General features: G+C 48.0%; 1 protein-coding gene across 7 annotated transcripts in view; it reads right to left on the bottom strand.

The window, feature by feature from the left end:
- The window catches only part of STK10 (serine/threonine kinase 10), a 120,877-nt gene extending 113,748 nt beyond the window's left edge, over window positions 1-7,129 (bottom strand). The window contains exon 1 of one of the 7 annotated variants that reach the window (XM_064596564.1): window positions 6,570-7,129. In XM_064596564.1, the coding sequence (XP_064452634.1) occupies window positions 6,570-6,725 (156 nt within the window). In that variant the 5' untranslated portion in view covers window positions 6,726-7,129. The remainder of the gene's footprint in view (window positions 1-6,569) is intronic. The other 6 variants (XM_045901324.3, XM_064596565.1, XM_064596568.1 and 3 more) reach the window with 6 other exon arrangements.
- Between the last annotated feature and the right edge of the window lie 5,416 nt (window positions 7,130-12,545).

Genomic DNA, 12,545 nt, shown 5'->3' with positions numbered 1-12,545 from the left:
TAGACCCCAAGACCTGACCTCTACTGCTCAGCTGCTTGCCCACGCCCACCTTTGTCCCTCCTTTTTCCTTAGGCTCTTCTTTCCATCTTATCTCTTCCCTCCGGCAAAAGACACGGGGGACACAGCCTCCCGTGATGGGAACCGAAACATCAGCAATGATGACAGCCAGCACAAAGAGCTCCAGCGGCCCAGACCACCCAGACGAGCTGGAGCTCACCCCGACTCACACCTGTGCGGCTAGACCACCGAGGGACCCAGGGAGTGACGGACAGTGACCTTCCCCTCATTAGAATACGAAAATCTCCGCCCAAGGAAGAGCACAAGCCTCCTGAACACAACATACAACATATGTACCGGCTTGTTTCCTGGAGGTGCGTGAGCGACCTTGCGTCCGTCTCTACATACAGAGACAAGGCTCCCCTTTCTCAATATTCATCCCAACCCTAGACGAAAGGAGCCCATTCACTCTTGCTCAGGGAGTCTCAGCCTTGGAAGTTAATCCCGAGATTTCCTTATTTGCTGCAAGTTTCCTTTGTGCAACAAGTTCACCTGGTGTAGTCTCTACCTTGTGACTCACCAAGAAGCCAACTCACACTGGTTGGGTCTCACGACAAATACTCTTTCTTTGTCCCCTAGGAAGCGGCAGCTACTCGCCAGGACCTTCTCTTTTTGCTACCACAAGGGTCAACAATAACAAAGTATCTTCCTTTCTTGCCCACCTCCTGAGCGGGGATCAGGTGCCAAAGTGCATCATCATCCCTCCTCAGCTCCTTCAGCCCTCCTCTCCTCCAAATTATCATGTCCCTTTACAGACAAGAGCCTGAAGCTCAGAGTGCAAGGTCACTGGCTCTGCTTGAAACCCAGACCCCACTGAGCCCCAAATTTCTTCCCTTACCCACCCTGTCCTACTGCCCTCGGCACCAGCCGAGAACCGGGAGTGACCATGCAGGACTGTTTTCTGGGGTCTGTGAGGCGGGCAGCCCCTGGAGTTGTCCCTGGTCTGGGTAATCTCAGGAGGCCAGAGGACCCCACACGGAAGTCCCCACTTGGGGATCTGCTTAGTCGTTGAGCTCACGTCGCCAGGGCCTGCTCTGGAGCCAGCCAGAAACAGTCCCAGTGTTAAATCAGCTGCTCAAGCGGACCCCCTGAGGTCGGCAACACCCCAGGAAGCTCGGGGCCCCTGGAGTTTAGGACCAAGCCAGGAACCCACTCACAATAGCATGGACTTCTATTTAAAAACACTAGGCTGAGCGGAAATAAGGTTACTGCCTGGGGGCAGATCTCTTTCCGGAGGAGGAGGGGAGGGGCACAGGCCGAGCCCGGGCAGCCCCAGAGGAAGCGGAAACCCAGGCCTTAAAACTATGGGCAGGAGAGGAGGTGAAAGCAGGGCCCCGGCCGAGAGGGGCGGAAGGCCTGACAGCTGGCTCCCACCTCACTGAACCTCTGCTTTGTCTGAACCGGCAGCGCAGGGCAGGATGTGGCACTTGAAGGGTGAAGGTTAACAATGGATCTCTGGGCTGGAGGGCACCTGAGGTCCCCAAGGAGGGCAGACCCATCCGGGGCCCCACAGGACTCGGGGACTGGCCCTTGGCCAGAGCAAGGGAAGAAAGAGAGCCTCTACTAACTTCTCTCAACTTCTTTTAAAAATCCTCCCTCAAATAAGCATACCCTTCCACCCAGTAAATCCCTTCTGAGCATCGAGCCTAAAACAGGATTTAAAACACAAAAAGAACTTTACTAGCAAACCTGCTCATCAACATATAGCTCTGATCTAAGGCTCACTTTGGAAATGCCAATGGCCCAACACCATTAATATATCACGGATCAATTTCATCAAAACACTAAATTCGCATTTGCTTGTGTGCAGTTTTGTGGACCAGAAACACTAGGTGTACACAGAACACCGCACCCAGCCGAACCAAGTGGCGAGGAAATGCCCACATTGCACAGGGATGCACCTCGAACATGTGTCAGGGGCCCGTGGCCCACACCACATCTGGGGTCCCACTTAGCACCCGTCTTCAGATAACCCTCCTCCCGCCACTTCCCCTGCAGCCACGGGTCCTGCCCCCACAGCCACAGTGCCCAGCACGTGGTTTTCACCTTATGGTGCTGTATTTAGTGTAAGATGCTTGTATTTCTTATCTATAAATTTGTGTAAACTACAACCGGTTTTTTAGGTTCCTCTTTTTTTTTTTTTTTTAATGGGCTCCTGCTGCAGGCTGCAGTTTTAAGTGTTCTGCTCTTAGCACCATGTCTTATAAGGTGCCGTTCTTACTGATTTTACTCAGCATCAAGACCTTTTGGGGAAGGCATATTTACATTACAGCAGAACTGACTATGTTATGTAAAGTGCTTAGCACAGCGCCTGGCACATAAATAATAAGCATTTAATCAACTGTGGCTTGCTGGGGAAAAAAAAAAAAGCTAGGGGCGCCTGAATAGCTTAGTCAGTTAAGCTTCTGACTGTTGGTTTCGGCTCAGGTCATGATCTCAGGTGGTGGGATCGAGTCCCACGTGGGGCTCCATGCTCAGCGCACAGTCTGCTGGAAATTCTCTCTCTCCCTCTCCTTCTGCCCCTCCCTCCCCGCCCACACACAGTCTCTAAAATAAATAAAATCTTTTTTTAAAAAAGTGAAATATCCAATAAGATTAAGACCAAGGCAGCACTGAGCCATCCCAGAAAGTATGTAGGAAGCATTTAGAATAATACAGAAAGAGGCTTAAGAATGAAAGATGGTATAAAACGCTGCAGGTATGTAAGATTACACCCTGCGTTAAAACATTTTTTTTGCCATAAAAAAATGGTAAAGTCGGTAAGGAAATATATCAAAATGTCAAGAGCAATTGATGGGACTTAGGGTGATGTTTTCCCTTTTACCTAAAAAAAATTTTCTTTGTATATTCCCTATTTTGCAAAAGCATACACCTCTTAACAGCTTAAAGGTAACATAAGATCAAAACCAAAGTAACTTTCAAGAAGCAGAAAAATGGAGCACCTGGCTGGCTCCGTCGGTGGAGCGGGCGACTCTTGGTCTCAGGGTTGTGAATTCAAGCCCCATGTTGGGTGTAGAGATTACTTAAAAATAAAATCTTTAAGAAGGAGGGGGAAAAAGGCAGAAAAATAATCTCAGCCTGCTAACCCAACTCCTGATGTCTGCTCACTCTGTGCTTAGCACCTGAGTACCCACCCTGCCCCTGTAACAGAAAGCCCGTCCTGCTTGAAGGCAACTTTGTTCCACTCAACATATCAAACACTTCTCTCCTTTCTACCTTGTCTTCAGAATCAAGAGGATTTTTAAGAAGCATTCTGAAATGATACAGGACAAGAATTTTGAAACCATATAAATACTGTAACATTTGCTTTGTATCAAGTAATGAGATAGAAATGATTTTCTTTTGAAGTCAATTTGCATGGCATAAGGATTAGGGGAGAATGACCTTGATTCTGCCCAGAATGAATCCTACCCTCCTTTTTCTCTCCTGAGGCCAACTGTTCATAGGTATATCAGGGAAAATAGGAGAAAGGGGACTCCTATCTTGAGGTTGCGATAGTTTTCGGTTTTGAGCTTCTGCAAGACGGTCGTCAGGAAATCTGTAGTCAGAGTCCTGTCCTAACAAGCATGTGACAAATTGAGATTTCTAAGGCTGCATACACCAGGGAAGTCCTCAGGGCTGACTTCCCCACGCCGGCTGCCAGGACAACAGAGAGAAGAGATGGTGCTCCCCAGTTCAGAGCCAGCTAGCTGCTCAGGCACTGTGTCAACATGTAAGTTCTGGTCCCAGCCATAAAATCTAGATGGAACTTCTGGCCTTTGCTGCCCCGGTGGCCATGCCAGGGGACAATGAAGTGGAAAGGAGTTATGGTCACTGATGAGAGTCTGTAGTAAAGTATTACCGGATTCAACTTCAAGGGGCTGAGCAAGCAGCTCTTCAGAGGAGGCGGCATGGGTGACAGGGATCTTCAATCCAGGGTGGGTCTTCCATAGTGGGTAACTAAGGAAAGTGTTAAAGTGAAGCTCAGAGCCTTGGGTTCTAGTCCCTTCTTCTCCAGGGGCCCCAGTATCCCCACATATAACATGAGGTTGAGTTGGATGAGCGGGTTACACCCCAAGGCCAGGCAACTGATGTAATATGTCGCTCAGGTGTATCAACCATCGCACAGCTCTCTAGCTCTAGCTCCCTCTTGTCTTAACTATGAGAAAATCATGGATTCTGAGGTGGTGGGGAGGGAGCTGTGGTGCAGCCAGCTCACAGCTCTGGGAACCAGATTCACTTAAAAAGGGTGCACTTGCCCTGGATAACCGGGGGACAAAATAACTTGTGAATCAGATAGCTCCTTTGTATGAAACTTCCAGAGTAGCAGAGGGGTTTTACAGGACTGGAGCCAGCGGAAATGACAAGTGAAACTGACAAGGGGAAATCTTACCAGCATAAAAGTAAAGTTCTGCATTTAGGCTTAAAAGAAAATGAGGGGCACCTGGGTGGCTCAGTGTTTTGAGTGACTGACTCTTGGTTTCAGCTCAGGTCATGATCTCAGGGTCGTGAGATTCAGCCCTGCTTGGGCTCTGTCCTCAGCATAGAGCCTCCTTGAGATTCTCTCCCTCCCCCTCTGCCAGCCCCCGCCCCGCCCCCCACCGCCAATGCTCCCGTGCTCTCTCTCGCTCTCTAAAATAAATAAATAAAATCTTTAAAAAAGAAAGAGAAAATGAGCCATTTGGAGCCAGGATACACTGGGAGAGAGGACAAGTCTGCAAGTGAAAGCCAGCCCCTATCAGAGAAAAAATATTAGTGCGAGCCAACAATATGCACTGAAAACACCAACTGAACCTTCTGGAGGAAGGAGGATGTAGCAAGCTGACCAAGGGTCCAGCTGCCTTCATGATGGCCAGGGCACTTCTGGAAGGACAGGGTCTGTCTGGAGAAGGCAAGGACCCTAGCCGCGTGTCCAGGGGGGGCGCGGCAAGTCTGAGGACAGTCTCCTAGGGCCGCTAGGAGGAAGAAGCCACCCTGAGAAGGGTAAAGAAAGATGTGCCGCCTGTCCTCAGACACATGCAGAGCCCTCAAGAAGAGAAGGGCAGCAAATCAAGGCAGCCAGAAAAGCGCAGGTGTGAGCAATACAGAGGCCTGCTTCTCCAACCACAGGATCTCTACTCCAGCGGGGGTTCCACCCTGTAACAGGAAGTGCGGGCTCCGAGGGGAGGTGGTAAGGTAACAAACAGGCACCCAGATGGGCCTCGTTGGCCTCCAAACTGCCTCTAGGAGCAGCACTTCTCAAAAGTTCTGTGCTTAGCCATCACCTGAGCATCTTGTTAAAAGGCAGACTCTAACCTAGCAGGGCTGCGGTGGACCCGCCATTCTGCATTTCTAAGGCACTCCCAGGTGATGCTAACGCTGATCCTCCAGGGACTACACTTGCGTAATTGGCTCTAGACCCCCTGCAAGGCGGAGAGCAAGTCCCGACCAGGGAGGCCTAGAGAAGCCTCCTCTGTGGTCCAGCACTCCTGAGGTCAGAGTGGTGTACAAGCTACGGGAGCCCCAAGGAGGGTGCCCGTGTCTTAGGCAGGAAGGATCCCTCCTGGAGTTACACAACAAAGTAACATGGGGCCATTCGCTCAGTAAATGTTGCCTGGGGGAGAGGAGAAAAGAGAAAGGGTGGCGTCAAGCCCTATGTGTTTGGTCCCCAATACAACTCAGCATTGGTTCACAGGAGCAGGAACCAGACAATGACCTGCTGCAAACGTGCCTAGAATTAATCAGCTCTGCCCCACCCATGCCTCCACAAAAGCCCTCTGCCCCCTTATTCCTGCAGGGAAAGGTGATTGAGCACTGGAAGGCTCCCCGGCTGTGACACACACACACACACACACACACACACACACACACGGAAAGGTGATTGAGCACTGGAAGGCTCCCCGGCTGTGACACACACACACACACACACACACACACACACTCTCTCTCTCTCTCTCTCTCTCTCTCTCTCTCTCAAATCCGATCCCCGCAGCGCAATATTCCCAGGGCCCTGACCTCCCCTTGCTACTGCCCAGTCCGAGCCCACCTTTCCAAGCCTAATCCCTCACTCTAGAGCCACCCTTTTTCCCGGCTCTGGCTCATTTTCAGGTGTGTCCCCAACTCCACCGATCCCAACCCTTCCAGACTCGGCCGAGTTTCTCTGTCTCCACGCCTCGGCATGCTCACAGCATCTGTGTGGCCTGTCTTAAAAAGTATGCCTAAGAATCAGTTTTACGGCGGATGCGTCGTCTCGGATGCCAAGGTCCTATAAGCGCCCCTTTGTCTCCCCCTGCGGCGCCGAGCGCGGTGCGGGACGCACAGGAAGTACTCAGAAACGGAGCTGGGGGCGGCGGCCGTGCCCAGAGGGGGTGCCCAGCACGCAGGGGCCAGCCGAGCCGCGTGAGGGTCCCCAAGGCGGAGCGCGGGGCCCCGAGTTCAAGCCCACAGCCCGTCTGCGCCCTCCCGAGCCGTTGGCCAGAGCTGATCCGGGCCGGCGCCCCTTCCTTCCGGAGCTGTTCCACGCGCCCGGGGCCACCCACCCCCAGCGCCCTTACCTTGTAAACCTTTCCGAAGGCGCCGTCGCCCAGCTCGCCCACGATCTCCCACACCTCGTTGGGGTCCACGTCCCGGCGGACGTGCTCATATTCGCGGGACTTTCTCTTCTCGAAGGTAGACAGGCGCAGGATGCGGCGGAAATTGGCGAAAGCCATGGCTGGGGGCGCGCGAGCCGGGGGGCGAGGTGGCGCCGGCTCCGGCTCGGGCTCGGGCTGTGGCTCCGGCGGCCGCGAGGAGGAGGGGCTGGAGGACGCCGCGGCGCTCGGGGGTTCTCCCCAGACCCGCCCTCCCCCGCAGCCCGACCCCGGTCAAGTGCGCCCCGGGCTGCGCGCGGCGGGAGCACCCGGAACCGCGCAGGCGGCGAGCGGTCCCCGCCCCCGCTCGGTCCCGTCCCCGGGGCCGCCTCCCGCCTGCCCGCGCCGCTCACGCCGCACTCCGGCCCAGCCAGCGAGCCCCGGACGCGTTCCCGGGACCTGGCCCCGCGCCCACCCACGGCCCGGCTCCACCTGCCGCTCCCCGGCAGCACCCGGAGACCCCTTAATTGGCTGCGGGCGCGCCCCGGCTCCGCCCGTCGCCGCAGGGCACTCTGGAAACTGTAGTCCCCCGCGCGCCGCGCGTCCGCGAGCCACGGCAGGGCTTTAGGAGAGCTTAGGGCATCCCTCGGCGGCACCGGCCCGGGTCTGCGAGGCCGGCCGCGCCGCGTGGCTCGCTAAAGGTTTGTGGGAGCGAGGGGGGAAGCAGACTGGCTTTCGCGAACGCCCACTGATGGTCGCCCGAAGGCCAAGGAGGTGAAGGGCTTTAATCACTGAATCTGCCCCGCCACTACCCCGCAAGCCTGCTTTGCTCGCGCCTACTTTTCAGGTAGGGGACGCCCGGCGGGCAAAGGCTCCAGCCAGCCCCCAGGCTGCACATCCTGCTGGAGGATCCCGTGCGGTTTCCTCGGCGTGGTGCTGCCTCCTAGTGCACGAAATGCTGCGCCCCTTGCGGCCGCCGCCAGTCCCCGGAGGCCGGGGCTTCCCGGCTCGTTTCCTGCTTCCCAGGGGCTCTCCCGCACCAGGATCCACAAACTGGCCAGCATGAGAGGGCCGGGAGAAAGAGCTCCTTGGGGAGTTTTTAATCACGTGCTTCATGATGGATCTTAAGATATGTTTGCATATTTAGTAAAAACTTTCTTAGTCTTAATTTCGCAATTTTAAAAACTGAGCTCATTACAGACAGGAGTGAAGTTTTCTTTGACCTGCATCATCCTTGATCCTGGCTATTTGATTTGCTCCACTGCCCCTGTAGCAGCAACTGTTCACTGTCTATAGGACAATTATACTTTTATCTAAATCTACAAAGTGGTTCTGTGAAAATTGATAAAAAGGAAACCTCACTAAAGGGGAGTTCAGAGCTAAAAAGGGGAGTCGGGAGCACTTGATGTCAATTACAGGAAAATTGTCAATTGCAGACTCCAGCGTAAGAATACTCAACAGGAACATCATCAATTACAACGGGGAAAGATGCACATTACAACTCCGGGAAGAAATCCACTACTCTGGTAACTCAGCCAATGGAAAACCATTATCACCCTGAACTCTTGCTTTTCTCCAGTACGGTTTCCTTCAAAACAATTCCTCCCAACTTCCTCCTTCTCCATAAAATAAAGTTCCTCTCCTTTGTTTGTTGGACTTGCCTATGGTTTTTCCTTGGCTTGCGTGTCCTGAATTGCAATTTTCTTTTATTCTCGTATAAACCCATTTTGCTGGTAAAATAACTGGCTGTTTTATTTTTTAGGTTACATTTCCAAGTAGAGCATGATGAGGGGTGCGCAGCCTGAAAAGGTTATTATGGTTACTCTACCTAATAATCAAATGCAATGTCAGCGAATATCACACTCCAGGAATCGCCACCCCTATGGAGAATGTGAATGTTGAGATGTTTTCAGCCCTTCCTGAGCAGTGTGCAAATTCGAAATGTTACAGAAGCCTGGGATGCTGGTGGTGGTCTGCACAAAGGGTCCCCCGAGTAAAGGCTGCCAAGAGGTTTGAAAGGTCCCACACCTTAGTGAGCAATTAGAATTGTAGAAGGTCTTTATCACTAAAAGAAGGAAAACTCTCACTGAGTAAGCCCATGTTTAAACCTCCCCCAACTAGCTGAAAGGCAGGTCTTTTCAATAGTTTCCGTCAGTTTGACCAACTCGGTTAAGAGGTGGGGTAACAAAGGGAAAGGCTTTCCCACTGAGAGGCAGAGGCTGTGGCTTCACAGAAACTGTAAGTCTGAGGGGACGCAGGTCAGAGCCTCAGCTCATCCCCAAGCCTGTGCCAAGCCACCCAGGGCTCTGTGACTGGCTCTGTGATCTCTCCAGAAAAAAATGAAACGAGACACAAAAATGGAGAGGTTCACTCAAAAACTGTTAAGTGGAAGAAGCCAGACACAAAAGACTACGTATTATATGATTTCACTGATATGAAATGTCTAGAAGAGACAAAAGACCACATATTTTATGATTCCATTTTTATGAAATATCTAGAAAAGGGAAATCCATATAGACAGAAAGTAAATTAATGGTTGCCAGGGGTGTAAAATGGGAATTAGCTGTGAATAGACATGAGGAATCTTACAAGGGTGATGAAAATTTTCTTTATATAGATATAGATTTATTTAATTATTAGAGAGCATGCAGGGGGTAGGGGCAGAGGGAGAGAGAAACCCAAGCCGACTCTGCGCTCAGCACAGAGTCATGGGGCTCCATCTCATGACCCTGAGCCAAAACTAAGAGTCAGAAGCTTAACCTACTGTGCCACCCAGGTGCCCCTGATGAAAATGTTCTAAAATTAGATTATGGTGATGATTTCACAACTCAGTAAATTTTCTGAAAATCACTGAATTATATACTTGAAATGGGTGAATTTTATGATATATAAACTATACTTCAATAAAGTTGTAAGAAATCAGAGAGGTTCAACAAATCTAAAGCTACATCTCAGAAATAGCTAGTAGACAACAAGACTGGTCAAAGAAAAAAAAATTTAAAAGAGAGAAAGGAAAAATATGCACCAGAGACAATGAAAAGAGGGATATACTGTATTATAAAGATTTTTAAATCACAAAATGATATTTTAAACAAATTTACATAAATACATTTTTTTTTAATTTTAAGTAATCTCTCCATCCAACATGGGGCTTGAACTCATGACCTCGAGATCAAGAGTCACATGCTGTACGACTGAATCAACCAGGCACCCCAATATGAGTAAATTTTAATCTACATGAAATGGGTAATCATTTGCAAGAAAATATAAATGATATAAATAAATAATATATAAATGATATATGGATACATAATTTTAATAAAAAACAAAAGCCTAAATAAACTAATAACCAATAAAGAAATGAATCAAGAATCAAAAGTCTGCTTCTACTGAAAGACATCAGGAATTCTACTTATTTTATGAGATGAGATTTACTGCAACTAGATAAAGATAGTAAAATAAAATTATAGACTAATTTCACTTATGAATTAAAGAGAGAAAAATAAATAAAATGCTAGCAAGAAGAAACCAGAGGTGAATAAAAAATCAGGACCAAGAAAGGTTTATTCAGGAATAAAAGAATGGTTTTACATCAGAAAAGCCATCAATGTAAGACATCGCATTGACAAAGGAAAGAAGAAAATCACAGTCACAATAGTCACAGAAAAAGCATTCTTAGGTTGGATTCCCCCAAAGGGAAGGATCAGGATTTGAGTGCAAGTACTTTATTTGGGAGGTGATGCCAGGAGGCACCAATAGGAAGTAGGAGGCATGAAGCAAGTAAAGGATGCACTTTTGAGCTGATAACTGCTGAGGCCACCTGGGGCTAAATCCTAGTGGGGAATTCTGGGGATCAGGATACAACACACTTCAGAGTCAACCCACCTGAGAGGCAAGGAAATGGGAATTTTTCCTCCAAGTCCCATCTGTCCTTGGCCAAGGGCTGCTCCCTAAGGTAGCACTTCCAGCCTGCTCTGCTTGAGAGACAAGAAAACACCCCTAACTTGAGAGATGTCACAAGGCTTTGTAGAGCTTCTACTAACAGTCCTTATATTTCTTATTTCTTTTCCTTTCCTATAGCATTTGCTAGAATCTCTAGCTATATGTTAAATAGCAACGGTGAAAATGGAAATTCTTGTCTTGGTCCAACATTTAATGGGAAAGGGTTTAAAGTTTCTCCTCTAGGTATGATGTTTATGAAAGGATGGTGGCAAATGATCTGTACACAGAAGTTTCCTGATATTCCTAATTTGCTAATAACTGTTTATCATATCCTATTATATCATTGTTATATCATCTACTATAAAGTAGAACATCATAAAATATTTTATGCATTTATCATATAAGTTAATCATAATATTAATCATATGATTTTTCTCCTCTAGCCTAAAAACATGGTGAATTTCACTGATTAAAATATTCTTGCATTCCTGGAAAGTAAATATTTTGCCTGGCAAATCTTACATTTAGGATTTTCATATCTATTCACAAGTCAAATGGGCCCATACTTTGTACTGTCTTTATCTGGTTTTAAAATCAAGATACTGTTAAAATAAAAAACAAATGCAGACCAGGCTTGAAAATTCCCCAAGCAGACAAAACAATTTTAGTCATACAAACAAAGCTTAATTTAGCTTATTTTGCAAGACTAACTTGACCTGGGTCATTTCTTGCATATGCCTCTTGAAATCACAAGCAAAACTTGAACTGTTTCCCAAGGTTGATATAAGGTAACCACTAACCAGTTCCTTATCATTTAAGAAAATTCTGATAACCAACCACTGTGAGAAATAGACAGTCACTGCTTTCTCACTATATAAACTGTTTTATAACAATATACCCCTGAGCCTCATTCCAGGTTTCGGTTTGAGTGTTCTTGGTCTGCAAAATGTCTTCTTGGTGTGTATATCATAAACTTTTCTAATCACTACATAAGTGATTTGTTGGCTTTACTACTATTATTTCTGAACTTTTTTTTTTTAAGATTTTACTTTTAAGTAATCTCTACACCCAATGTGGAACTTGAACTCACAACCCCAAGATCAAGAGTTGCATGCTCTACCAATTGAGCCAGCCATGTGCCCCTCCTGTCTCACTTTCTGATTGCAGTTGGTTTTTTTTGTTTTGTTTTGTTTTTTAAGATTTTATTTATTTATTTGCCAGAGAGAGAGCACAAGCAGGGAGAGCATCAGGCAGAGGGAAAAGCAGGTTCCCTGCTGAGCAAGGAGCCAGACACAGGACTTGATCCCAAGACTCTAGGATCGTGACCTGAGCTGAAGGCAGACACTTAACCAACTGAGCCACCCAGGCATCCCTTGATTGCAGTTTCTTTTCTTTAATCTATTTTTTAAAAGATTTTATTTATTTATTTGAGAGAGAGAGAGCGAGCATGAGGGGGGAGGGTCAGAGGGAGAAGCAGACTGCCTCCTGAGCAAGGAGCCTAATGTGGGACTTGATCCTGGGACTTCAGGATCATGACCTGAGCTGAAGGCAGTTGCTTAACCAACTGAGCCACCCAGGCACCCCTAATTGCAGTTTCTTATTGGGTTTAGATATTGCAAATATCTTTCTGATTTATCATCCCTCTGTTAACTTTGCAAACAGTGTCTTCTGTTGAACAAAAATGCTTAATTCTGATTTAATAGAACTATTTTTATTTTATTTTTGTAAGTTTTAAAAATCAACTCAATTACTTTGAGGTTTAATTTACGTTCAGTAAAAATGCACCCAGTGAAAGCATACAGTTCAATGAGTTTTGACAAATGTAGATACCCATGTAACCATCACCATAGTCCAGGTATAGAACTTTTCCAACATCTGAGAAACTTACTTCTGCTTCTTCACAAGTCAATCCCCATTGACACTCCTCGCCCCAAGCAACCAGTCATCTGCTTTCTGCCACCATGTATTGGAATTGTCTTTCCTAATTTACCATATAAGTGGAATCATACAGTATGTGCT

The sequence above is a fragment of the Mirounga angustirostris genome, unplaced genomic scaffold (genome assembly GCF_029215605.1).
Source record: "Mirounga angustirostris isolate CCGP_5_RB_7025 unplaced genomic scaffold, mMirAng1.0.hap1 SCAF_7, whole genome shotgun sequence".
Lineage (NCBI taxonomy): Eukaryota > Metazoa > Chordata > Mammalia > Carnivora > Phocidae > Mirounga > Mirounga angustirostris.
The sequence above is the reverse complement of the archived record's forward strand: the minus strand, read 5'-3'. Positions and strand labels throughout refer to the sequence as shown.